Source organism: Leptonychotes weddellii, chromosome 1 (genome assembly GCF_054177405.1).
Source record: "Leptonychotes weddellii isolate Sample4059 chromosome 1, ASM5417740v2, whole genome shotgun sequence".
In the NCBI taxonomy this organism is placed as follows: Eukaryota; Metazoa; Chordata; class Mammalia; order Carnivora; family Phocidae; genus Leptonychotes; species Leptonychotes weddellii.
In genome coordinates this window covers 79,889,424-79,913,680 of record NC_138369.1, presented here as the reverse complement: position 1 = coordinate 79,913,680, position 24,257 = coordinate 79,889,424, and the positions used below count along the sequence as shown (strand labels likewise).

General features: G+C 40.3%; 2 protein-coding genes across 5 annotated transcripts in view; one reads left to right on the top strand and one right to left on the bottom strand.

Moving 5' to 3' along the window:
* Positions 1–2,430: 2,430 nt before the first annotated feature.
* LOC145722705 (cohesin subunit SA-1-like) lies at positions 2,431–10,162 on the top strand. Its single transcript, XM_081826822.1, has 5 exons — positions 2,431–3,446; positions 5,605–5,715; positions 6,268–6,382; positions 7,988–8,068; positions 8,155–10,162. Exons 1-5 carry the CDS (start codon positions 3,238–3,240, stop codon positions 8,176–8,178), a joined length of 540 nt encoding a protein of 179 aa, XP_081682948.1. The 5' UTR covers positions 2,431–3,237; the 3' UTR covers positions 8,179–10,162.
* A 5,175-nt stretch (positions 10,163–15,337) lies between these two features.
* The window catches only part of PCCB (propionyl-CoA carboxylase subunit beta), a 91,535-nt gene continuing 82,615 nt past the window's right edge, over positions 15,338–24,257 (bottom strand). For 3 of the 4 annotated variants that reach the window (XM_006727913.3, XM_081826809.1, XM_081826813.1), the window contains 5 exons: positions 19,183–19,290; positions 18,831–18,931; positions 18,333–18,431; positions 16,842–16,941; positions 15,338–15,656 (listed from right to left, as the gene is read on the bottom strand). In XM_006727913.3, coding sequence (XP_006727976.1) covers positions 15,535–15,656; positions 16,842–16,941; positions 18,333–18,431; positions 18,831–18,931; positions 19,183–19,290 — 530 coding nt within the window. In that variant the 3' untranslated portion in view covers positions 15,338–15,534. The remainder of the gene's footprint in view (positions 15,657–16,841; positions 16,942–18,332; positions 18,432–18,830; positions 18,932–19,182; positions 19,291–24,257) is intronic. The other variant, XM_031035199.2, reaches the window with a different exon arrangement.

The window sequence follows — 24,257 nt, the reverse complement described above, 5'->3', positions numbered from 1 at the left end:
ATTCTCCAAACCAAGAGAGAGGAAGGCAATGATCTGAATCCTCCTCTGCTCCCTTTTACAACCTTCTATTTACCTTTCAGCATCTCACCTCTGCTGCCTAAAAATTAGTGACTCATGAAAGATTTTGCTACAACCTGTAGCAGAATTAATTAGAATTTAAATCTCTTTCATCATTGGGGAGGCAGTATTGACTATTGGTGACGAGCACACACTCTAAAACTAGAGTTCTAGAATTCACACCTGGCTTTCTAAACTGTATGACTTTTGAGCATGTTATTTAACCTCTCAGCCTCAATCATTGATCACACAAAGGATGATCAGAGTACCTATCCTGTCTGTCAGCTATTGTAAATATTAAATGAGATACTCCAAATAAAATACTTAGTATACACACAGAGGTTACTTAGCACAGTGCTTAGCACATAGGCACATGCAGTAAATGTTAGCTGCTATTGTCAGAATGTCAGTATTTCAAAGAGAATAAAAGATACGAAAATATTTACAGAATTAATGTTAAAGATTTTCTTTCAGTTTTTATTTTTGGAACTTAAAGTCTTTTTGGTCCAGAAAATGAAAATACTAAGTCCTGTCTTTGTAGTGTAGGATCCTAAACTTTTCTCTAAATACTCCAGTCACTTCCTTTTTAAAATGTCTTCTAGAGGGCGCCTGGGTGGCTCAGTTGGTTAAGCGACTGCCTTCGGCTCAGGTCATGATCCTGGAGTCCTGGGATCGAGTCCCGCATCGGGCTCCCTGCTCGGCAGGGAGCCTGCTTCTCCCTCTGCCCCTCCCCCCTCTCATGTGCTCTCTCTCATTCTCTCTCTCTGAAATAAATAAATAAAATCTTTAAAAAAATAAATAAATAAATGTCTTCTAGAGCAGCCTCGATCAGGATGCCCCTGCCACATCCATCTATCCATCCATCTATCCAGTCTGTCTGTCTGGATATAGATCTAGATATACAGATATTTTTACTCACAGCTTTTCTTACATGTAATATTCATATTAGCCAACATTCATTAAATTCTTGCTGTGTACCAGGAATGTGCTTTATATGCATTATTAGCATTTAATCATTTACTTGACATTTGTAAAGCATTTAGGTCAGTACGTGGCACAAAGTGAATGCTGTATAAATGTTTTATAAATGAACTCTTGAGTAAACATTATTATCTGTATTTCACACAGAAGAAACTAAAGCTTAGAGAATTGAAATAACCATATATAATTCCCTCACTAATGGGGCAGTCAAGTATTATCTTCAGGACGAAGAAAAGCATATATAAACCAGATAATTTGTTGTTAAATTGCAAAAAAGAAAACTTGCTGTTGTGTCAGTTTGAAATTTACCAGAGACTAAGGTAGGTCGTGTGCCCAGAATCCTTAGGCAGCAGTTTCATCTGTTTGGAATAAAGATGAGAAAGCTTTGCAAGAAGTGTTTTTATTGAGGAACCCTTAGGGGTTAGGAGAATCTCTTCAAGAAGAGTGAGTTCTTCCTGAAGTTATTCATTAAGTCTTTACCATACACCTTTCTAAGAACTGTGAAATGCTGGAGATTAGGTATTAATAAAAATGCTCATAGTACAGATGGAAAGACAGAGAAGCAAGAGAAGCAGGCGATTTCAGTTCCACATGGGCAGTGCTCTGATGGGCGAAAAAGGTTTTCTGGGAACATAAAGGGGAGTGATCAAACTCTTAATCAGGAAAGATTTTCTGGGAAAGATGACATGTAGTAGAGCTGAAAGATGGATTTACCAGGTTGAGAACCTAAATGATAACCATTCTTATAAGTGCAGCAAAAAATAAAAGTTAGGAATTAAATGTTGAATGAAAAGTGGTATGAATAAAAGAAGATAAAACCTCTTTTTGCTGATTAAGTGAAGAGATTGTTGAATAGTGAGCTTCGAATCAGTGGAATGACCTTAACAAGGCAATAGCTAAATATTTTCCAGGAACTAAAAAGCGTATCTAGAACATACACGTGTCTGATAATTTTTGAAACACTGAGAGATGGAATGTTTGTTAGCAAGTGAGGAACCTAACATGCTGCACAAATCTGAGACTTAATGAAGGAAGAAAAACAATGGGATTCATACTGTGTACTTTGTGATTTAAATTTTTTTTTCATTTAAATTCTTCAGAAGGAAAAGCATAGCAGTAATACTTTTAAATCTTCCCATATTAAGAAAATAGCTTAGGGGCGCCTGGGTGGCTCAGTTGGTTGAGCGCTGCCTTCGGCTCAGGTCATGATCCTGGAGTCCCGGGATCGAGTCCCACGTCGGGCTCCCTGCTCGGCGGGAAGTCTGCTTCTCCCTCTGACCCTCCCCCCTCTCATGTGCTCTCTCTCATTCTCTCTCTCTCAAATAAATAAATAAAATCTTAAAAAAAAAAAAAAGAAAATAGAATGTTTATAGTAGAAACTTTATGTAACATTATACCAGCCTGTAGTTTAGATACATAAATAATGCTTTATCTGCTCACATCTTTGTAAATGACCAGAAGAAGGAAGAAACAGCTCCTGGTCCCTTGAAGAAATTTAATTCTAATTACAGAGATAACATATACAGTTGACAAATCACCTGCCAATGCAGACCACTGTATAATTAAATCCTAAGTAAGTAGGAATGATTCTGTTTCCTCTAGAAGTTAAAAGAGAATGGGAAGTGGGGGCTGGGTAGGGTGATTAAGGAGGGCTTCCCTAAAGAGGTAGAACTTAGAAGCATGAAAACAGTGAGCCTCTTAACCCATCCCCGCACATACAGCCTGGCAAAAAATTATTTCTCTGGTGACCAGTGTCCCAGTTGTGCAGTGGGATTTGCTGATTTTCCGTAAAGGCCTGCCAGGCTTTAAGTGCTTGTGCCTGGGGCCCCTGTAAGGCCCAGCAAATAGGCCCTTTATTGCTTGAGCAAAGGAAGGTTAGAGGGGTCTCTGGCTGGCCTAATTCTTCCTCTTCTGCAGTGAATTAATCCTTAGAGAAGGAGGGACTTGGAAGAGAGGATAAGGTAAGGATAGCTGACATTTGATGGTTACATCCATTACATCATTTAATCCTTAAAACTCTTTGAGGTTGGGTATTGATATCCTTATTTTGTATATGAGAAACCTGAGTTTTGGAAGTTTAATAACTTACAGAAAGTCACACAAGTGAGTGGTGTAAGTGGGATTCAAGCTAGGCAGTCTAACCCAGGAGCCATGCTCTGCAAGTCTGTGCTGTAACTTCTACCAGAGTTTCCTCCACTCATGACATTTTGTGACTCTAACTGGAATTTTACAGATGAAAGTCTGGATAATACGTGGCTAAATAGGACTGATACCATGATTCAGACTCCTGGCCCCCTTCCAGCACCACAGCTCACTTCCACTGTACTGCGGGAAAATAGCCGGCCCATGGGAGAGCAGATTCAGGAACCTGAGTCTGAACATGGTTCTGAACCTGACTTTTTACACAAGTAAGTAGTAAAAATTCATTTTCTTGGTATAAAATCTTTAATTGTTAAAGAAAAGCTATCCAAGAAAAACTTTGTTAAAACATATTATTGGTTAGTTCATGAGAAAAAAACCACAAGCAGAGATAATTTGTATTAGAAAATATATAATAAGGTCTGCCAACACTTATAGATATCAGTTAATCGAAGTCCAGAGACCTTTAAAGCATGGTGCCTCACTAAGTGCTGAGCTCAGTTGGATTCATTGGGCAGGTCTGTTACTTCTCGGGGACTTGTGAAAAAGACATGCAGGTTATTATAAGAGTCTCTGCTAAGGTTTTTACTAGTCTGAACACCAAATAGACGACTCCTTTTATCATCCATTTAATTAATAGTACTTTGTCTTGTCAAGTTTATATTTTAAACTTAAACTGTTATGGATTAAGATATTTGTCAAGATATTTGATAAATTCTCAGAACAGTTGCCCTTCCCCTAAGAGAGAATCAAAGCGTTACCTTTTCCCACACTAGTAATTAATATGTTTTCTAGTACCAGGGCCCCAAAAATTTTGGAAAAGGCATGATGTTGGTATGACTTTTGCTATAAAAAAACTTTTTCTTTGTTATTTTCCATTCAGCTATGAAGTTGTCCTATCTCCTTGTGTTTCTATTCATATTGGGGTAATGCAGTGAATTACTCTGAGGGTGAGAGAGAATTCTCAGTTGAACTCAACAGATTTAGCAGGTTGAAAATGGAAAGAGGCAGTGTTAGAATTATTCAAATCCTGAGTTTTCATAAAGCATCTTTGCCCAGAGGATCTGCCTTTCTTCAAAGCTAAAAGGATAATCATTGTCAGCCACTACAAAACAGCATTCGTAGAGGGTAGTTTGCCTTATGACCAGCATTCCCATCCCGCTTCCTAGAGAGTGAATTCTTCCTTATTTGAGCAGCCTGCCTTACTTCCCTGACTTTACCACTTGTTAGTTCCTCCCCTCTGTGGTCTGCTTTTCCCTGCTATAGGTTTATCACTTTAATCAAGGTGGTAGCCCCACATGATATAAAGATAGCTGCTTAGAGAGAACTTCATGTGACAGATGTTACCTACTAAAAAACCATTAAGGTTTACGTCCTGTAAAATCCCCAAGAGGCATGTTTATGCAAGTGTCATGTGCCAGTAAGTGTACAGGGGAGGGGAAAATTTAGCCCAGCATGCACCTGACTCCAAATCTCTTCAGAAGGACTGAGAAGAAAATGTGTTAATACCTTTCCTTGTTCAACTCTGGAGAGCTCTGAGCCACAAGACCAGCATCATTTCTGCCCCTTAGGGGACTGGCTGTCCAAGTAGGAACACTTGTGAGCAGGGCAGCAGCTGGATACAGAGGTCTCAGAAGCACTCTTGTTTGACAAAGATTCGGGGAACAAACCTGATAAATTAAGCACCTGTAGGGGAGGGAAAGGTTTTACCCAGCCCTCTTAGGATCCCTGACTGGGTCTGAAAATTTAAATGGACAGATCCAAGAGGAGAAAAGCATACACATTTTACTGAATTCTTTACATGTACATGGGAGCTTTTACCATAGAATGAAGACCTGAAGAAGTTACCAAAGCAGGGAGCTTTTATACCTTTTAGACAAAGAATAAATTTGTGAAGAATTGACAAGACAAAGGAATTTGGACTAGGAGTAGTCCAACTGAGACTATGTAGTCTGTATCTTCCTTAATTAGGAAGATAAGGTTTAGTTTAACAAGGTGTGTTTATAGTTTCCTCTGGTGCCATCTCTAGGTTAAGAGTCTGTCTCCCATAAAATGAGAATTTGTTTTCTGCCTATAGACAGAAAAGGAGGAGCTTTTTCTTTGTTCCCTGCTTCTTAATTGCCTTCAGCTCAAAATAACCTTTATCTCAGAGGCAGTATTTTGGGGTGACATAACTTTGGTTTCCTTTACACCTACCAACCAACCACAGCCAGAATCCCTGGAGACTTAGGCATCTCTTTGGGCAACTTACTGCCATTTCTGCAAAGGTAGATCCTTCGATAATGATCTGTCTCACCCTTAACTCTATAATAAATCCAGCTAATTCCCCATACATGGGGATAAGGCCAGCCAACTATGGCCTTCTTGGCATGGGACTGATTAGCTAAATTCATCTTTTGCCACAAAGTGAATAATGTATTCTCTTAGTCCTCAGATGCAGATCTCTTGGTTAGGCCAACCAAAATTAGAAGATTTAAATCGGAAGGACAGAACAGGAATGAACTACATGAAAGTGAGAACTGGAGTAAGGCATGCCGTGTAAGTGTTAACATCAAGTAGCACAAGAACATAATGACTATGTGATGCTGTTCATTTTGTGGAATGATGGCTCTCCTCTGACATTTGGTCTCAGGAGTTAAGGTCATAATTCAGGATATGCTGTGCAATGTAGGATAGAAATAGAGGGTGTGGACTTTTGATGCTTTCACCATTTAAATCCTAGTGCTGCCACTTGCCAGCTATATGGCCTTGGGCAAGCTCTAAACCTCAATGCCTCAGGTTCTTCATTTGTAAATTTGGGATAATAGTACCAATCACACAGAGTTTTGTGGGAATTGATACATAGCTAAATAAATGTTAACGTCTACTGTTGTTATTGCATTTAAATTATGCTTCCTTTTGATGAATTGAGATGAAATCTTGAATGAAACAAATGACCCTTAATTATCTTAGTTCAGGATCATAATTTGTGCAGCCTATGGGTTGTGACTGGAACATGTGCTTTCATTGGTTAGAAGACCTACTGTAAGAGCCAGGACTCCAAATTCAATGAGTCTGAGCAGCTATCTGATCATGCTTTTTCCTTATCAGTCGGGGCCTAATGGAGGAAGACGCTGAGCCCATCTTTGAAGATGTGATGATGTCATCCCGGAGCCAGTTAGAAGATATGAATGAAGAATTTGAAGACACCATGGTTATTGATCTGGTAAGGAAATTGCAGTACATTTTCTTTTGTTAAAGTAAGTGAAAATGTTGGTGTAAGATGATGCTCTTGTTTTCAGAACCCCATGGGAAGGAGAGAGAGGTGTGGAGGTTGTAAACATAGCAGCAGGTAGGACCAGTGTAAGGCTTAGCACATTTGGATGAGCTTGTGTTTTTCAAGCCTCCTTTCCAAGCAGTCAGATTTTAAATTCTGCCAGTAACAGGAACTGGTTCCTTATTAACTTCTTGAGAAGGGGCTCACACTAGATCTGTCTCAGTATAGTGTGTGCATTTGGTTTCTTTAACTTGGAATCTGATGATACATACAGTGTGTTCCGCACAGCAACCAAACATAGAATATGGACCATATTTGTTCAGTGTGAAAAAAAAATCTTTTAAGTAAGGAAACCTGAATATAGACTTAGGTATAGGTGATATTAAGAAATTATTGACTTTTGGGGCCCCTGGGTGGCTCAGTCGGTTAAGCGGCTGCCTTCGGCTCAGGTCATGATCCCAGGGTCCTGGGATCGAGTCCCACATCGGGCTCTCTGCTCAGCGGGAAGCCTACTTCTCCCTCTCCCACTCCCCCTACTTGTGTTCCCTCTCTCGCTGTCTCTCTCTGTCAAATAAATAAATAAAATCTTTAAAAAAAAAAAAAAAGAAATTGACTTTGTCAGGAATAGTAATGCATGGTGGTTATGTTGTTTTTTTAAATTTCCATCAGAGATACATTTTGAAACAGTTATAGGTATAATGACGTAGAAAAAAAGTGAGACGACTAAATGAAACAAGATTGGCTGAAGGTTTGACAGTTGATGAAGCTAGGTGATGGATACATGGGAGTTCAGCAAACTATGTATTTGCTAGGGCTGCTATACAAGTACCAGTGACTGGTGGCTTAAACAATAGAAACTTTCTCACATTTCCGGAGGCTAGAAGTCTGAGATCATGTTGTCAGGGAGATTGATTTCATTCTGAGGCTTTTCTCCTTGACTTGTAGATGGTCATCTTCTCCCTTTGTCTTCATATGATCTTTCCTGTGTGTCTCCTCTTTTTATAAGGATATGAATCAAAATAGAATCCACCCACATGACCTCACTTTACCTCAATTATTACCTCTTTGTAGGTCCTCTGTCCAAATTAACAGTCACCTTCTGAGGTACTGGGGTTTAGGTCTTCAATATATGAATTTGGGGGGATGTAATTTAGCCCATAACATTCCGCTGTGTAGATTTTAAATTTTCCATAATGAAAAACTCTTCAAAGAAATGTAAAGGAGATCATGTCACTGCAGTCTCTCCCCTCCCTTCAGTAGCTTTCCATCTACAGGCTTTGGGGAATTTAGGGATGAATTTTATAATCATTCTATGATTCAAAGGCATGTTCTATGTTTGTAGGCCCCAAAATTATTTATATCCATTTCCATATTCAGTTTATTCATTGTAATTTGAAATCCTTTTTTAAAAAAAAATGTATGCTCCATGTAAAAGCCACATTCTTTTCCTTTCAAAATTTGATCCTCAACAACTCTATTTTGTGATGCCATCAGAATATTAGCTGCTTACCATCTTAATGTATCTCAGGAAAACATTTTGGCTTCTCTTTCCAGCCCCCATCAAGAAATCGGCGAGAGAGAGCTGAGCTGAGGCCAGATTTCTTTGATTCCGCAGCTATCATAGAAGACGATTCAGTAAATGTTAAATTATTACTGCTTTTTACTTACGGTTTCTGGATCTTGTTTATGCATGAAGTTAATTGTGTCTCTCATTTTTCTAGGGATTTGGAATGCCTATGTTCTGAAGTCTGAAGAAAATTTACAAATATGGAACTCTATTATTTAGAGCTAGAGGCCTATATACTGTGATAGCTTGTATGGGGGAAAAAACACTTTTGATGTGATCTGATTTGTTTTTTAATCAAATGATTGAGGTCAATCCCTTTTTGCAGTGACAGAAGAGGAGCATGTAAATTACCCAAGGGAATGTTGGTGAATGTCACCTCAGAAAGACTGACCTGAAAAATCATTTGTGTCCTAATATTGGACTTATCCCAATACAGATGTGTGTGTTTTTCTGGAGGGAGGAAAAAATTTTAAATTTTTAAAACAGCTGTCAAAATAAACACTGTTATACACCTGTTTTATGAAAACTCAGCATTGAGTAAAAAAAAAAAATATTTTTAACTTTATTTTCCTGTTGTACAATTTAAAAACCGTTTTAACATTTTGCCTTTTTATGTTTTAAAAGCTAACCATTTTTATTAAAACTATGAGTAAGCAGCTCATCCTAATTGCCGAAGAGTGTTTTGGAGCTCACTGGATTTGGTTGACCTTGTGGAATACAGAAATACGGAGGAGCAGAATATTGACAAGCTAAGATGAAATTCTGACAGTGCATCTCTGCCAAAAACCACACACCCTCTGTGGATATGGATTCCCAGATTTTATATACTCTTGAATAAAAAGGTTTATTTTTATTTATAAGGGGGCATAAAATAAGAAATGTCCATGCAGCCATTTTCCAACAGATGCTGTACACCATTCATTTTATATAGAATAGGGAGATTCAAATACAGTACATTTTCTATTGGTATTTGTTCTGTGCATTTTTAGCAACTTCTACCAGCAAATAAAGTATTCTCAGAAAAACAAAAATGGTTCTCAAGTTATCGGTTTGCTGTTTTTACTACTTATTTCATGCCCTGCCAAATTCAAGTTACATAGACTTCCGTTTTCTTAAAAAGATAATCATGAAGAACTTCTTTGCCATTCAAAAGTAATTTTAAGTGTAACATAACTGTGTCTACTTCCCATGCACTTAATACCTTATGCGCTAATTTTGTGAATTAAGTTTACCAATTATAGAAGTATGTGCTGCATAGAAGTCTGTGCTTAGAGGGTGAAGTTCCTAAGCTTACCTTGAAATACAGCTACATTTCAGTGTTAAATGTGCATTTTAATTATTTTGGGGAAAGAAATTATGAATCTTCAGGACAGCCTTCAATGGTTTAGAGTTACATTCTGCTTAGACTTTTATGACTTGCTGCTATTCTTTTAAAAAGCCCACTTAGTTTCTACCTTTCTGATTTTTTTAAAGTAAGCCTCAATTCCAAACCAATCCATCCACAGCTGTTTGTGGGCTGGTTTTTAAAGTAGCTGTAACAGAATCATGAGGCTTTCCCTTCTTACCAAAAATGAAAAGCATTTTTTTACTAATCTGTGCACCCAATGATTATTTTTTGTTGGAAAAGCAAATGGATTATTCATTCTTTTAGTAAACACAAAACAGATTTTTCTCAATATTTGTACAGTTCTGAAAAAACCTGGTCACCAAAAATGTTATATCTGCTAATTTAGCAATTCCTGGGCTCCAGTTTGAGGGGCTGGGGTCTCGCTTTCTTCCAGAAATGTGGGCCTCACTGGACATGAAGGGGCAGGAATAACTGGACTATCTACCACTGCCAGCCCTGCCTATGGTTCTGGCCAAGGAGGAAGCTGGGAGGTGCCCTGGCACATGCACAGAGTGATCCTTTGCTTGACAGTTTCATGTGGAAAACAGATGCTTAGAATTGTAGACTACCATGCAACAAAAAAAAAGGCTTAATATCTACTCCAGTGGGTTTGCAGTTCAGTTTGAAGTCAATCGAATTTTTGTATTTTCAGTGTCTCCTTGATTGGTTTTGCTAGTAATTCTGTAAATTGTACATTTGCAATATGAGGTTTTTTTCCTTTTGTACAATTTGAAATTGATGCTTCACCTTTCCTTTAATAAACTATTCAAAATCAGGCTTGTGGTAGTCATCCTATTCTTTCTTACTAGGTAAAGTTTTAAAAAGATGATTTTCTGCACTTGAGAGTTTGCTCAAAGTTTGCTCATTCAGGTAATTTGTTAACTGTATCAGTGAGTTTTGTTTTTGTTTAAGGAAAAAAATTAAGGACTAGTTCATTTTCTTTCATTCCCTGAATTTCCCTGGAGAGATTGTCTGTGGTTCAAGAGGAGGTCTCTTGCAGGCTGAGTTTTCAAGGAGGCATTCAGGGTTTGTAGCCTAGATCCTTCCCCTGCCTGAGATCTAGCCCCTAGGCATATCTTTAAAGATCACTTGGATTCTACAGGGCTGTGTAAGAGTTTCTCTTGATATTGGTGCCAGATATCACTCTTAAAAACTCATGCACTACACTTTATGGTCCTGGCCTTGTTCTCTGGGCTGTGTTCATTACATGGCCTGAGATGTCTGTGCATAAAAGACTGGGATGCAAGGGCTAAATCAGCAGGTGAATTCTCTAGGCAGCCAAGAAGGAAGGTAATAAGGAAGGTCTCTGTGGCAGCTCATCTTTGGAATTAAAAGCTGATGAGACTAGACCAGAGCTTTACCCAGTGTGACTCTACCCTGGGACAAAATTGAAACCTCCCAGATGTGACTTGACTGTGACTCTGTATTTGCCCTGCTTCCAGAAAAGAAACCATCAAACAAGGAACAGTGTCTTCATGGAAAATAAAGGCTTAGTGTCCCCCACCTCAGGCTTTTGATACCAAACCAAACTCAGGTAAGGTTCCATCCATGCCCTCCTAAGTACCTTACTCGGGGTCTTTATTACACATCACCTTTTGAAGGACAGCTTTGTGCTCTCGAGGACACAAAGGAGGCATTACTCACCATCCAGGAGAGTAGGTACATGGTCAGAACCTCCCTACTAAGGCTGCCACATCTACCCAGATGTGCAGCTGGACTCCACAGAGGCCCCAAACTGAGGCTTTGCCCATTAAGTGGCCATAGCTCCTGTTTGGAATGGTGGAGATCCCATGCCCATAGACATGCAACAGCATGAGGACCAGTGGTTCTCCCTAAAAAAAAAATAAAGCCACAGTCTCTAGAAATCCTTTAGAATCAGAAGGACATAAAATACTCGTATCTGTCAAACAGGTAAAGTTTAGGCTGGTTCAACAACTCCATTAAAAGTGTTAACTCAGTGTATGGGTGAGTGTCCTTCACAGGCTTCTGTGACTGGGCAGACCATATCTAAAGCACCAGCAGCAGCCAAAGCATCTGTGCATCCAGAGGCAGAGAACTCACTGAAGAGACCAAGACATAGTGAGAAGAGGACCTGGAAGAACTTTTCGTGAACACAAGCAACTGGAAGGCTGCATTGTGAATGTGCTCCCCGCTATTCTAGCAATTCAAAAAGAGGACTGACAGGTCGTCATGCGTGAGGTAGGAAAGCTTTCCAAATTTAGTAGCTCTTTGGGTTGAGACAATCCCTACTCACTACAACCTTTCTCACTCCACCCGTAGGAGTTCATCCCACCTATTTCATCAGTTGAGAAGCAGTGTTCTGAATGGTTAGAAGACAGGCTTATAGTTCAGACAAACCTGCCTGGGTTCAAATCACCGTTCACCACTCCAGCTGTGTGGCTCAGGAAGAATTGGTTTACTTAAGGCAAGAGGAACAGGAGCAGGTCCAGTAGGTCACTCGCAGTACCTCTTAAACTTCACCTCAATTCTCACCATATTACCTGCTCTCAATCTAAAGACAGACACTTGCCACTGCTCTGCTCAGTAAACCCAAATTCTCTGGCTATAAGACTCCACGGTTTTCTTTCCCCCTTAAGGAGAGAATACCAGTTGGGAAAGGCATTCCTAAACAGTTGCCACTGGAGAATACTCTGCCACCATTCTCAAGGCATTTTGTCATCCATAGATGCTGGTCTACTTGCAAGGTCTTGCTGCTTTGTGTTTCCTTAGCCACCAGGCTTGGTTTATTGGATGGGATTTTCCCCACCATCTCCACTTCAAGGCTTCCCAGAAGCCTCTTGCCCAAATGCTTTAGTGGGCTGCTGCTTCTACCTCTTAGAGCAGGCCCAAAACTAGCCCTTCTCAGTGTCCAGATTTCCAACACATCTTGGACCCCCTTCCTCAAAAATGAAAAACACACAAGCTTGTATATGTATTATTTTCAAATGGACTATAGCAGTCATCCTCCAAATAGTCCAAATCCTAGGTTAGCTGACCCCAGAAATTGGGACTAGCCAAGCAGTTTTAAGCTGTTGAGCCACATGCTAACCAACCTGCATGACTTCTTAAGAGGCCTCTAAAAGCCCAAGAGTCAGCTGTCACTCCTTTCCCATGGTTTATAATCTTTCTGCTGGTACCAAACAGGAGTATAAAGAACCTCGGGCCAAACAGTCTCTACCCACTAGAAACTCATCATCTACTTATGAAGACAAAAATACGTATACAGAAAAAAAAAAATGCATGGTCAGATGCTTTAAAAACACCTGCAATAAGCAAAATCAGTTCAAGCTTGCAGGTCAAGATGAACCAAGTCAGGTCCTTCCTTGAGCATGAGCAAACGGGAGCTATTCAACAAGAGGGTGTTCCAAGGGGGAACTGATGGGGCTGTAGGCTTAAACTCACTTGGCAAGCAAGGGAGGGACACAGAACCTTCTGTGTGGGCTAAAGACTGTAGAGCAGGGCACTATGCACGGGAAATGCTAGAGCAGATAAATGAAACAAAATTGACCTGGAGTAAGTCTATTAGCTCAGAAGAAGATTTCTGGCTCTGAGGGTAGGACACACAGAAACACCAGTGGGGATACCTCCACTTAGAGCCTGACTAGAATGGGAGATTCCCAATCACCTGGAAAGGGAAGAGAGACATTCAAGAAAAACTCCAGAGGCATAAGCCTGGCTACCTGGAATGATGGGGTGGCTGGTAGAAATGGGAAAAGTATATAAGACAGTCACATACTGATTTAGCTCAAGTTGAGCTTGAAAATGACAGAACATTCAAGCTCCTTTGGAGCTAAGGATCTGGGACAAGGGAAAGTCATCAGTGGTAGGAAGACCCAGGGCTCTCACCACAGAGAAAAGCACACCCCATGGGGCACTCTGAAACAGCACTCCATAGTTGACCTTTATGCTGAAACCACTTAAAATCTCCCTTTCTAATATAATCGTTAATGCTTTACATCCTCAGCCAAATAAAGTCAACAAAGATGGGGGCAGGGACTAAAATGGTCCTCAAACATAAAAAAGGACTCTCTTTCAAATGGGTAACATAAATACAAATAACTTGACCATGTACCTTCAGTTTAAAGACAAAAGAACTACAAGAGAGTCTTGAACTTTAGAAGTTCTCAAACTTCTGTATTTAGTGTAAGATTGAGCAAGTGAGTAAATTATATTGAAGATAATGGGACCCAGTTTTACCCCTGTGAGATAAATACGTAAATACAGAATAGGGGAAAGCAAAGAAGAACCTGTATGTTGGATTGGGATTTAAAGTTCCAGTATGAACATGATTTTAAACATATATATAATAAGTACATAATATATATACATGTTCCTCATATACTTTATATTCACAAATTTGTATAAATATTTCCTAGTCTGCTGAAAATACCTAGAAGCAATGACACCCCAGCATCAATGTGAACATCTGCCAATTTTAGCTTCTAAGTGACATCTACTAAAACCAGGACTCGGGAGAAATCACTGAATCCAGGGCGGGGCAAGGGAAATAAAAGATGAGCCTGGTACATTATTCTGTGTCAAAAAATAAGGAAGTGTGCCAAAAATTATTGGGACATATCAAAAGGGTCAAAGAGCCAGCTTTAAAGAAGCTCCTGTTGAAATTTTAAGTGTCAAAATGAGTAACACGTTAAATTTTAAAGGAATCCATGAGTTTGTTCTTTGTTTGATACATTCATTCACTAAAACATTTATGAAACACCTACTATATACCAAACAGATTTCAACTATAATATATGCTTCCCAATCTCATCTTTTGGGGGTGGAGTAGGGATGGACAGGGAGAAAAAAAATGTAACGAACTAGTTAATGTGTCTGAAAATTTGACAGGGTGATAGCATACTAAGAAAAAGTTATTTTAGGAAAACATGTTTTTTAAAAAAGAATGAGTCTAAACAGATACTGAAAAAATTTAAACAGAAAAGAAAGCTCTTCCAGGAGTCTAACAACTAACAAATGCAGACAATGATAGGGTTAGAAATGCAAACATTTTAGAATCAACACAGGATAGCTGATTGAGGCAAGAATCATCAATGGATTACTAAAAGTACTGGATGAAAGTTTGTTGACAGGCTTAAAGAATGTCCCCAGATCAGTTATTAATTACAAAGAAAAAATGGTAACCTTCGCAGCCACCGCTGTAACCAAGTGATGAGTCCATTTCATCAATAATGGAAAAAACTAGCATAATGTGCTTCCTAATGTGATACAGAGAAAGAACATTCTTGTGTATAACTCTTACCTAGATCTGAACATCTGGAAACAATCAGACAAACCCAAATTGAGGGATATTCTACAAAATAATGGGCAACCACTCTTCCAACAAATGTCAATGTAATGAAAGACTGTAAGACAATGAGCCTTGGTTCCTGGGAAATAAACACGGATGTTTGGTGGTGCAGGGGGATAAAGTGTCATGATTCTGCAAATTACTCTCAAATGGGTCAATAAAAATAATAATTATATATTTATGAAAGAGATGTACCAAATGTAGACAATTAACTAGATAATCTAGGTGAAAGGTATACAAATACCACTCTTGCAACATTTCTACAGGTTTGAAAATTTCCAAAATAAGTTTTTTAAAATGTGAGAACACATTTCTAAAAATCACCTAATATAGAGTACTACAGCTTACCTAGCATCCATTCTGCCAGACACAACTGCAAACATCTCATTTAATCCTCAACAATTCCTAGAGGAATTAAGGGCACATTATTAAATATTTAAAAGTAAGGAAACTGAAGCCTAAGCAGTTAAGTACTCTGCCCTAAAAGCTGCTTATTTCACCTACAGAGAAAAAAAATCTGGGGAAAAAGGAAAAAAATACAAGAGGTGTCAAATAAGGGTCAGCTCTAAGTGACAATACTCTATGTACTGTTTTCTTGATTTTTCAGATTTCTACCATAAAAAATGAGATTTGCTCAAAAAATACCAGTTAAAACAAATTTTTAATAAAGCAAATAATTTTACAGTAAGGCATAAATGAAATCTTCCTAGAATTTAATAAACAGCCATTTCAAGTAATTACTGGTATTTATATTTCCAGGTATCGTGATTGCAAAAGGCAGGGATGGGTACGAATGGCCAGGCAATAATTGGCTCTTGGTTTATTATCCTTTGATTCGTTTACAATGGAATATTTGCATGTTTCCTCCAAGGGCGCTGTACCTTCTTGCTGGCCAAGACATCCAGGTCACAGCAGATTCGGGCTCGTGTAGAGGAAGGCTGGATGATGTCATCCACAAATCCTGGTGAAGCACAGAAAAGGAAGTAGATCATCTGCATCCCCAGATAATGCCACCCCCCAATCTGTGTTCAGCCTGGGCACCATCTCTGGGGCCGACAGTGTGAGCAGGACCCAAGTTACTATAAGAGGGCAAGGACCCTGTGACCCTTCCCCTGCATCCTAGGAGCATCCCTGTTTCTCTGGCAGGGCCCCAACTTCTGGCCTAGGAGCACTTGGCAAGAAAATGAAATCTGATCCCCTCCCTGCCAAGATGAAGTCAACAGGAAATAAAAGTTAAGAAAATACATTTGTATTTTCAAAAATCACTACACTTCCTCCTATCCCTGTAACACAAGCCCCTCTGAGATGTGATTTCACAACAACTCCCATCAAGGATTCAATTTCCTCACTTGACCTTGTGATTTGCTTTGGCCAACAAAATGTGGCAGAAGTGATACTGTGCAATTTCGAAACCTAGGCCTCAAGGTGCCTTGCAGCTTCCCCTCCTACCCTCTTGCTGCCCTCAGGACACCACCAAGTATGAAGTAACCTCCTTAAGAATAAGAAATCATGTGCAGAGTCTAGCGGACAGCCAACAGCAGCCATGTAAGTGAAGCCATCTTGGACTATCCAGCCCCAAACTACCAATTCGCTATCTTTGCATGATTGATCCCAGGCAAGACCAGCAGAAGAACCACCTAACTGAGCCCAGACCAAACTGATGACCCTCAGAAACATGAGCAAAAAAAAGGGGAGGGGGCGCCTGGGTGGCTCAGTTGGGCATCTGCCTTTGGCTCAGGGTCCTGGGATCGAGCCCCATGTCAGCCTCCCTGCTCAAGGAGCCTGCTTCTCCCTCTCCCTCTACCTCGTGCTCTTTCTCACTATCTCTCTCAAATAAATTCTTTAAAAAAAAAAAAAGTTGGTTGTTTAAGCCACTCTGTTTTAGATTGGGTTTTTACACAATACTTAGGTAACTGGAACAACACTAAGAAATTTAGCCATTTCAGCAATGTTGTTTTGATCCTGGTTACCAAAGCAGCATATATACCGTCCTTAAGTGATGACTGCCCAGGGACAAGCCCACCCCTCACTCGTCTCCAGATTCAACTCTAAGAGCAAAGGACAGTTATGTGAGATTCTGGGAATCAAAGAATGACCAAGTGACCCAGCAAATGACCAATGCTGCCCTCCCCACCACAGTCCCTACCTCTCACTGCAGCAGGAAAGGGGTTGGCAAACTTCTCGATATACTCTGCCTGAGCAGCTTCCACATTCTCATGCCCTTTGAAGATGATCTCCACAGCACCCTGTCATGAGAGTAGTTAATGAATTTAACTGGCAGTCCCAACCTGGGTAGACCTCCCTCAACTCACTATCACAGTGTGTGGTTGTGAACTTTGTGGTAAATCAAAGTGCTCTGGAGAGAAGGGCCTAGAGGTAAGCACTGTTGGAGTCAACCATCATGATTCTAGGGGCTATGTGATGGGACGTTCAGCTGTGGCCCCAACGACAGGCAGCCAGGCAAAGCCAGTAGCCTGTGTACCCAATTCCATCCTACTCCGTCCACTTGCATCTATCCTTCTTTGAGGCCAAGATGTTTGGCCTGTTTTCCACTGTTAGATCCATGGTCCCCTGCATCAAGGGAAGTCAAATGCTGTTTTCCTTTTTTCTTATCCTGAGTACACAATTCAGTGGCCAAAGGCAGACAGACTGGACTGCAAATATAGAAACAGAGAGGACTAAAAGATGAGCCCTGACCTCAGAACCCCTAAAAGTCAGCTATGGGGAGAGTCAAGGGAGTTATCTGGTACAATCCCAATAGCTGTTTCAAAGCAGGAAAGGAGTGGGGACCAGGCTACTACGCAACAGAAGTACAGTAGTCCCTGCTCATCTGCAATTTCAGTTACCCAGGATCAACCACACTCCAGAAGAGGACAGATAAACCTCCTGACATCAGTGCCTATGGTCTTCACCTCACCCCATCTTACCATCTCACATCACAAGAAGAGTGAGTACAAGATATTTTGAGAGAGAGACCACATTCACACAACTTTTATTACAGCATATTGTTTTAATCATTCTATTTTATTATTGTTAATCTCCTACTGTGCCTAGTTTATAAATTAAACGTTATCATAAGTAAATATGTATATGAAAAAGCAACATATATAGGGTTCGGTATTATCCTGGTTTCAGGCCTCCACTGGGGGTGTTGGAGCGTGCCCTATATGGATAAGGTGGGGCACTGCTATACCTTGCCCACCAGGGCAAGTCACCAGGGGTCACCAGGGGTCAGAACTACGGTTCAGCTTCTATGGGCTAAAAGGAATGGCTCTAGCCACCCCACCCCCCTACCCCGAGAGAGGAGATGGAGTTACAGGCAATATCCAATCCTCCCAAAGACTAGTTCAGCTTACTCAACCCTTTCCCCTTTACTGATAATCTCAAAACCCCCTCAGGGGCCTCTCACCCTGAGCATGAAGATACCAGCATGTGCCTGAAGTGCAAGTGCAGGACAGGAGCCAGAGCTGGCCCTGGGGCTCAAGGTGGGAGACTTCTCAAGGTCTAGGCCCCAACTCCGTGGAATCCTGGCCCATCCGAGGGGTCCTAGCCTCTCTCCAACATTTCCCACCTATGAGCTCCTGCTGGGACAGTGCAGTACCCGGACCCAGGCAAAGGGAAAGCTAGAAGCCCTCACCTTTGCTCCCATGACTGCAATCTCTGCTGTAGGCCAGGCATAGTTGATATCACCACAAAGGTGCTTGGAACTCATGACATCATAGGCACCACCATATGCCTGGAACAGACCCAAATGCTGAATGTTAGAGCCTAAATCAAACAGATCATGCCCTGAAACATCCTAGGAAGCCAAGTGAAATGAGGACAAAAGAGAAGAGCCTTCCTGGGCTACTGAAGGCCCAATGTCTCTGAGGCCAGGAAGCCAGAGCTGAGAATACCTGGACACAACCCAGAGGCCTTTCACAGTTTATGTTCACTGTCTTTTCTGGCTTTTTCCCACTAATGCTTTCAGTTCCCAGACATGACCATCGACATAAAAATGCTGCCCTCAAAAGATCTTTTTAAGGATGAGCAAGGTATACTCCTTTTCCCAGCCCTCCTGAAGCTCTTGGCCAGACCTCCAAACATGGCCAAGCTGCCAGGAATGGACTCCCAGCCTCTGATACAAGTTCCTCACCTTCCTGGTGATGACTGTAACTTTGGGTACAGTTGCCTCAGCAAATGCGTAGAGAAGCTTGGCACCATGCCGGATGATGCCTCCGTATTCCTGGGCTGTGCCTAGATCATGAGGAAGAGTAACTAGATACAAAAGTCCTCACAAGGTTTGACTGCCACTCTCAGCTATGAGGTCTTCCCCTGCTCCCCGAAGGGCCGAGAGCCACCCCCACCCCACAGCCCATCTTCCAGACACCTAGAATACAGAGATGTCACAAATCCTTAGAGAATTTTCCAAGAAAACCTCCAAATAAAGTGGGTGCCTTACCGGGCAAAACCACCTCTCCTAGCCCCCAGTTCTGTCAATGACTTACCGGGCAGAAAGCCAGGGACATCAACAAAAGTGATGAGTGGAATATTGAATGCATCACAGAATCGGACAAAACGAGCCCCTTTCACAGATGAATTAATATCCAAACATCCTAGAATGAGAGGGATTATCCATGCTGAGCTTCTGGGCAATTTCCAGTTCCACCCACATGGGATTGTACCCTCAGCAACCATCCAGAGCTGATTTTTATGGAGGCATCAAAGTTTCCTCATCAGGGAATGTAAAGGGGAACGCTTACACTCCAGGAAAAACAGGGAAGACAGGAGAACCCATCCAGGAGTGGCCTCGGCTCTGAGGGCACAGGCTCTCTTGCTGGGAGCACAGCCTATCGCAGGCAGCAAGACTCTGCCTCATAAGCTGAAGGACTGCCGCCACCTTGGGTACAGCCTGACTTCCCCACATGGAACCAATAGTGGGAGGTATCATTCAAGGGCTGCTCTTCTTAGAGACTCCCCGTAGCTTGGAATCAGATTCTGGCTTACCAGTTATACCTATGTGCCCTTGGGAATTTACTTTCCCTTTCTGAGCCTGAGGTTCCTCACCTGCAAAGTTGGGATGTTACTACCTCCTACCATAGTTGTAAGGATTAAAGGAGATGGTATCTGTAAAGTGGCACAGAGTAAGAGCTCAGTTACTAGTGTATCTCCTCTCCTAGAATAGTTCCCAACATACTGTATGAAGCCACATTACCCTGATACCAAAACAAAATAAGGACATCTTAAGAATGGAGACCAAACTCCCTTATGAACACAGATGCAAAAATTCCTAAGATATTACCAAATCAAATCCAGCAATATATAAAAACACAAACGCATCCTAACCAAATGGGGTTTATCCCAAGAAGTCAAAGTTGATCTAACACATGAAAACCAATGAAATTATACTAAATAAAGGAGAAAAACCATATAGTCTTCTCAATAGAAAGAAAGATCTGACAACATTCAATATTCAGTCATGACTCAAAACTAGCAGTGGGGCACCTGGGTGGCTCAGTCGATTAAGCAACCAACTCTTGGTTTCAGCTGAGGTCATGATCTCCAGGTGATGAGATCAACCCTGGTGTTGGCTCCACACTGAGCACGGAACCTGCTTGAGAGTCTCTCTCTTTCTCTCCCACTGCCCCTCCCCCTGCTCACGCGCTTGCTCTCTAAAATAAATAAATCTTAAAAAAAAAAAAAAAAAAGCTAGCAGTAGCCTAGGAGTACAGTGGAATTTTCATAATTTGAGTATCTACAAAAAAAAAACAAAACAAAACACTTATACACCCATGGATCAGAAGAATGGGTAAATTCCCAAAGTGATTTATACCAGTGCTGGTCAAAAGAACTTTCTAGGAATGTTCTCTGACTGTACTATTCAACATGATAGTCACTAGAGCTATTAAGCACTTGAAATACAGCTACTACAACCAAGAAACTAAATTTCTAATTGTCTACAATTTTAATTATATACTAAATATTACTAATTATTAATGGATATTAATAATATATTATAAAATGATATATAATGAATGAATAAAATATATATTGTTATATAATTATAATTAATTGTATACTATTAAATATTATATACTATTTAATTATCTTAGATTTAAAGTTTACTAAGCTAGCATACTGAACAGACCTATATTTTCAAGCAATTACTATCAAAATCATAGGCATTCTCTTATAGAAATTGATAAGCAGATTCTAAAATTCAAATGGTAATACAAAGGAAACAATAGTTGAAACAGTTTTTTTTTTTAATTGGAAGACTTACACTAGTTGACTTTCCAAGACTTACAAAGCACGGTTTCTCAGCCTCAGCACTAACAACATTTTGGACTGGATAATTCTTTGTTGTCGGAGTTTGTCTTGTGTGTATAGGATGTTTAGCAGCATCTCTGACCTCCACCCACGAGATGCCAGTAGCACCCACTCCCCCCCCAGAATCCACACCTGTGACAACCAAAAATGTTTCCAACACTGTCATATGTCCCCAGGATCCTGATAGTACCCCAAGTTGAGAACCACTGAGAACTACAAAGCTGCAAAAATCAAGGCAATATGGCAAAGGCATAAAGGCAGACAAAATGACAATGAAACAGGATACATTGTGAAGAAATAGAACCACACAACTGATTTTAGACCAGACACCAAAACAATTCAATGTGGAAAGGAAGTCTTCTTAACAAATGGTGATGAAACAATTATCTGTATCTTAAAGAAAAACAAAAACACACACACACACATGAAATTAGACTGTTTCACACTATAAACTATATACAAAAATCCATTCAAAATAGATCACAGACCTTAATATAAAACCCAGAACTACAAAACTAGGCAATAATATTGGACTATCTTTGCACCCTTGTAGTAGGCAAAGATTTCTTGGAAAAGACACAAAAGCTCTAATCATAAATAAAAAACACTGATAAATGGGGCTTCATCAGATGTTTAAAATAATGTGAGTCAATGGGGCGCCTGGGTGGCTCAGTCGTTAAGCATCTGCCTTCGGCTCACGTCATGATCTCGGGGTCCTGGGGTCGAGCCCCGCACTGGGCTCCCTGCTCAGCGGAGAGCCTGCTTCTCCCTCTCCCACTCCCCCTGCTTATGTTCCTGCTCTCGCTGTGTCTCTCTCTGTCAAATAAATAAATAAAATCTTTAAAAAAATAAAATAAAATAAAATAATGTGAGTCAAAAGACACCATTAATTTACTGAATAAATAAGTCACTAATCAGGAAAAAAGTATTTGCAATACACATATCTGACAAAGGACTCACATTCAAAATATATAAAGAATGCTAGAAATCATGAAAAAGAAACAACTCAGAAAAGAAAAACAGGTAAAACTTCTCTCTTGCTAAATGCATTTCCTGAGATGACAGAAATGTTCTATATCTAGTTCTGGACGGTGATAACAAGGTTGTATACAATTGTCAAATTGTCAAAACCTATCAAAATGAGCATTTGAAAGCTGTATATTTTATTGTGTGTAAATTATAACTCAATAAAAGAAAAATGTTTTAAATCTCCTTTCTTTCCTTTCTATTCAAAATCTATGTTAATGATCTGAAATAAAGAATCTGAGTGATAAGTCCTAGAAAAAAAACAATTCTAAATTAAGAAACTGCAAAAAGTACCCAGAGGCTACACTCAAAATCAAACTGAAAAGAAAGATGAGCACTGACAAGCAAAACAATATGTAATCATTGGGGAAATGAACAGAAATGGAAAGCCTGCAGCCCCAAGCTGCCACAGAATGGGCCCCATGTCCAGAGGCCTGGTCTTAGCATCTTAGGCCTAGTCCCAGGGCTGTACAGAGAGCCTGGCACCCAGAGAGTGTCCAAAGAGCCTTGGCTAATTCCTATAAGAAAAAATGAGAACCAGAACAGAAGCTCCCTATCTGAGCCTCTGAAGTGGGCTTTTAGTACAGGGAATGAAGAATTCAATAAAACAAAGCTTTCTTCAAAAAAGCAGTAACCTACTGAACTTCCACATCTTGCCCTCCATAAACATCACAAAGAATTTTTAAGCCAAGAAAAAGAGAAGTCAAGGAACCACAATGGAATCAAGTGTTCAGGCTCCAGCCAGAGCTGGGGAGGGCCCCTGGGATAGACGTCCTGGCTATTTATAGAGAAAATTTCCAGGACAAGCAAAGCAGTTTCTTAAAAAGTGAGCCTATGAAAGTCAACCTGTACCTGCAGAGGTAGTCACGGGTTGAGAAAGATCTTAAAGCAGACACAAGAAACCATGTGAAGTCTGTGCGAGGGACTGACAAAGACTGTGCCAGGGACTGACAAAGCTAAAAGGAGAAACTAAAAGAATGTATGGACAGTTATGAACTTATTGGAAGAACAAAATACAATTTTCAACGGGTGTGAATTCCTGACTTTAAACACTTTTTTTAAACAACAAAATGGTGGAGTGGGCAGCTCCAACCTCCTATCCTCCAACAGAAACATAACAAAACAAGCAGAAACTCTGGAATAAGTGAAGGTTTACAACAATCAAAAGAAAATCAAGAAAAAAGGCAACTTAAAAATAGTAGTAAAGCCTTGTTGGTGTTCTTAATTACACTTGCCCCACAGTCTCCCTAGTTCTAGAGAAGACCTCAGTCACAAATTATCACATAGGTCTGTTTTAACTTGTCTGAAAGACGGACTTTCATCTGTTTCACCTAACCTGGAACTCACCCAGGCCAGAAAAGTGGCAGACATTGTTCAAAAACAAAGGAACAATCTGCAGATATCTGAGGCAAAAGATTATGCTTCAATCACCTAAGGCCTAGGAGAAAAAAAAAACAGTTTCTTTGGGAAATTAGGGCACTCAAGAACATCTATGTATACAGGGGATTTCAGAAAGACACAGATATGCCTAGAACCAGATGCATGCTCAGAAAAGACCTGAGAAAAGGAAATACCTGAAGATGAATGAAAATGAAAACACATTACAAAACAAATAACCTACAAAGATCTTAAGAGTTAACCTTGGGCTGATCCCTAAGCTCAGTTTAAGTCTGGCTAAGTGTTGAAAAAGAGCCCCAGCACAGAGCCAGTTCTCAAAGACTAGAAGAGGTGTTTTGTTTGTCTGTTTTAGCACCTGGTGTTCAAGGGTATCTCTGTCAAAATGCCAGCTGGATACAAGCTAAGGAAAAGAAACTTCAGTGACCACATACAGCAAGGAATATAGTCTGCAAAAATAATCAGGAAAAGTGACTAGACAAATGGACTACTACAGCATTCAATGATCAACCACAACAAAACCTAGGAAAGAAAATATGATTTCCAGAGTTACCACAATATTCAAATGTCTAGTTTTCAACAAAAAATAATAAAGCTTACAAAGAAACAGGAAAACAGTCAAACAAATTGACAGAATCTGTCCCTGAAGAAGCCCAGACACTGAACTTACTAGACAAAGACTTTGTTTAAAATTTATTTATTTATTTGACAGAGAGAGAGAGCGAGCACGCGCACGCACAAGTAGGTGGAGTGGCAAGCAGAGGGAGAGGAAGAAGCAGGCTCCCCAGAGAGCAGGGAGCCTGACTTGGGGCTCAATCCAAGGACCCTGGGA

Excerpts from the sequence above, each read along its gene's own strand:
- LOC145722705 (XM_081826822.1), top strand. The coding sequence starts at position 3,238 with ATGACATTTTGTGACTCTAACTGGAATTTTACAGATGAAAGTCTGGAT. Across the intron at positions 5,716-6,267 it reads ACTGGAGTAAGGCATGCCGT|TCGGGGCCTAATGGAGGAAG; the intron begins GTAAGTGTTAAC and ends TTTCCTTATCAG. Across the intron at positions 8,069-8,154 it reads CTATCATAGAAGACGATTCA|GGATTTGGAATGCCTATGTT; the intron begins GTAAATGTTAAA and ends TCATTTTTCTAG.